The 2,773-nt window shown below is 40.4% G+C and overlaps 1 protein-coding gene across 1 annotated transcript in view; it reads left to right on the top strand.

The window, feature by feature from the left end:
- TXNDC9 (thioredoxin domain containing 9) overlaps window positions 1-2,773 on the top strand; it is a 19,603-nt gene that overhangs the window by 3,828 nt on the left and 13,002 nt on the right. Inside the window, 1 exon segment of the mRNA XM_017861362.1 lies at window positions 711-931. Coding sequence (XP_017716851.1) covers window positions 743-931 — 189 coding nt within the window. The 5' untranslated portion in view covers window positions 711-742.

The raw sequence follows: 2,773 nt of genomic DNA, 5'->3' as shown, positions 1-2,773 counted from the left end.
GGCCAAAAAAAAAACCAAAGTTTTAAAAAGTATTTGGAGTGTTTTCCATCAAAGTTAAGAACACTGTCAGTATATGGAAACCAGTATTAATTTGTGTGGCTTCATAGATTCTTTTTGTTAGGTAATGGGAGAACAGGAATGGGCATTAATGCTTAGGGAACACCAGGCACAGTTCTTTACATAAGTGGTAATGAGACGTCTTAGGAGTTAAATGAAACTCATTTGGGCAGCAGCCATGAAAAAATACGTGTTTTGCTCAACTCTACTCTGTGTTTAAGGTTTTATATATATATATATATATATATATGTAAAACCTCAGTAGGTATACCTTTCTATTGTGACTTCTCTTTCCCATTGGTAAAGAACACTGATTATCAGTATATATCACTAGGTATAACTTCACAACCCATTTATCTGTGGTTTGGTGATGGTCTTAAAGACTTGCCTTGGCTTTAGTGTAGTAGAACATATGCTAAATCAGAAGCACCCTAAATTTGCTATAAGTAGTGTTTGAGTGGTGTGACTAGAACCTATTGGAAATGAAATTTAAAAACACATAAAAATTCTGAAGCCCAACATCAGGTGGTTGGATGTCGTTAGAATACTCCATAGAGTAGACATACACGTGCCAGAATCTTTGAAAATGGTAGAGAAAAGCTTGCTTATTGTTTGCCTTTTTTTTAAATATAGTTTGTAAATCTTCTCCCCAGCACCCAGGCTGAACTCTGCACCATTCGGAAGAATGGAAGCTGATGCGTCTGTTGACATGTTTTCCAAAGTCCTGGAGAATCAGCTGCTTCAGACTACTAAACTAGTGGAAGAACATTTGGATTCTGAAATTCAAAAACTGGATCAGATGGATGAGGATGAATTGGAACGCCTTAAAGAAAAAAGACTTGAGGCACTAAGGAAAGCTCAACAGCAGAAACAAGTAACCTCTCTGCCCTGCTTTCTGAAATTGCTATAACAGTATGCGCCTAACAACTTACATATACATGTGCTGTAGTAGTAACATTTTGTTCTTTGTTTTTAGGGTTTTTGGAATTTAGAATACCTATTATTGTTAAAATTTTGCCCAGAAAAAGTATGTTTTAAAGACACATTCAAAATTAGCCCAGTCTCTATATGAATCCACAGTTGAGTAAAAGAAAGATCTGCCCAAGATCATTTTTCTGAGCTTGGATTTGTTTGGTTGAATGGAAGGCTAGGGAGTCATTGGTTTCCATTTCAGGTAATATTAAAGCCTACCAAAATTTAGCTGTTTTCAAAGCAAACAAGGTAAGACAGGTGAGATAAGAGCTATTAAGTCAATTTATGTTGAAAAAATTATTTCAGGCATTTCCAATGAAATATTTAATTACGTGGCATATTCAGAAGAATGCATGCTTTGTAACAAAGAAAGGTGGCCACAACTCTATCCTCGTTGCCTCTTAGAATGTTTGTGTAGAATAAACATAGAGTTGTAAACTCTGATTGAAACCAACGGATTAAATTCTGTAAATTTTTTCTCTTGTTTTTGAGCTGGAGTCTCGCTGTGACACCCTGGCTGGAGTGCAGTGATGTCATCTCGACTCACTGCAACTTCGCCTTCCTGGGTTCAAGCGATTCTTCTGCCTCAGCCACCCGAGTAGCTGGGACTACAGGCACACATCACATGCCCGGCTAATTTTTGTATTTTTAGTAGAGATGGGGTTTCACCATATTGGCCAGACTGCCCTTGAATTTCTGACCTCAAGTAATCCGCCAACCTTAGCCTCTCAAAGTGATGTAATTACAAGCGTGAGCTACCGCACCCAGCCAAAATTCTGTAAATTGAATTTTAATTAAAACATTTTTCCATTGGGTTACATGGAAATACATTATCACCAACTCTGGTTCCTTTTCAGTTGCCTGTGACTTAAACATGAGGCTTAACTTTTCTGAAGAAATAGGGAGTTTTGACCGGGCATGGTGGCTCACATCCGTAATCCCAACACTTTGGGAGGCCAAGGCGGGCAGGCAACCTGAGGTCGGGAGCTCAAGACCAGCCTGGCCAACATGGTGAAACCCTGTCTCCACTAAAAATACAAAAATTAGCCAGGTGTGGTGGCATGTGCTTGTAGTCCCAGCTACTCAGGAGGCTGAGGCAAGAGAATCTCTAGAACTCGGAGGTGGAGGTTGCAGTGAGTTGAGATTATGCTACTAGGCCGGGCGCGGTGGCTCAAGCCTGTAATCCCAGCACTTTGGGAGGCCGAGACGGGTGGATCACGAGGTCAGGAGATCGAGACCATCCTGGCTAACACGGTGAAACCCCATCTCTACTAAAAAAATACAAAAAACTAGCCGGACGAGGTGGCGGCGCCTGTAGTCCCAGCTACTCCGAAGGCTGAGGCAGGAGAATGGCGGGAACCCGGGAGGCGGAGCTTGCAGTGAGCTGAGATCCGGCCACTGCACTCCAGCCTGGGCGACAGAGCGAGACTCCGTCTCAAAAAAAAAAAAGAGATTATGCTACTGCACTCCAGCCTGGACAATAAAGCGAGACCCAGTTCCCCCACAAAAAAAAAGGAGTTTTGTTTGTACTGCTGTAGCATCACTTTATATGTTTACACCCTCATGTTTAGAAGAGTTGATATGTTTAGAAGAGTTACTACAAAAGGAAATCTTTTATGAATGAGTCCAACTTTTTATATTTTGAGTTTTCTAAAGTAGAGTATGTTATATGGCTTTTACATGTACCCTATTTTAGAAAGAAAATAGGCTGCTTTTCTTTTTCTTTTTTCTTTTTTTTTTTTTT

The sequence above is a fragment of the Rhinopithecus bieti genome, unplaced genomic scaffold (assembly GCF_001698545.2).
Source record: "Rhinopithecus bieti isolate Rb0 unplaced genomic scaffold, ASM169854v2 scaffold_61590, whole genome shotgun sequence".
NCBI lineage: Eukaryota > Metazoa > Chordata > Mammalia > Primates > Cercopithecidae > Rhinopithecus > Rhinopithecus bieti.
Note: the sequence above shows the minus strand (reverse complement) of the source record. Positions and strands in the feature narration are given on the sequence as shown.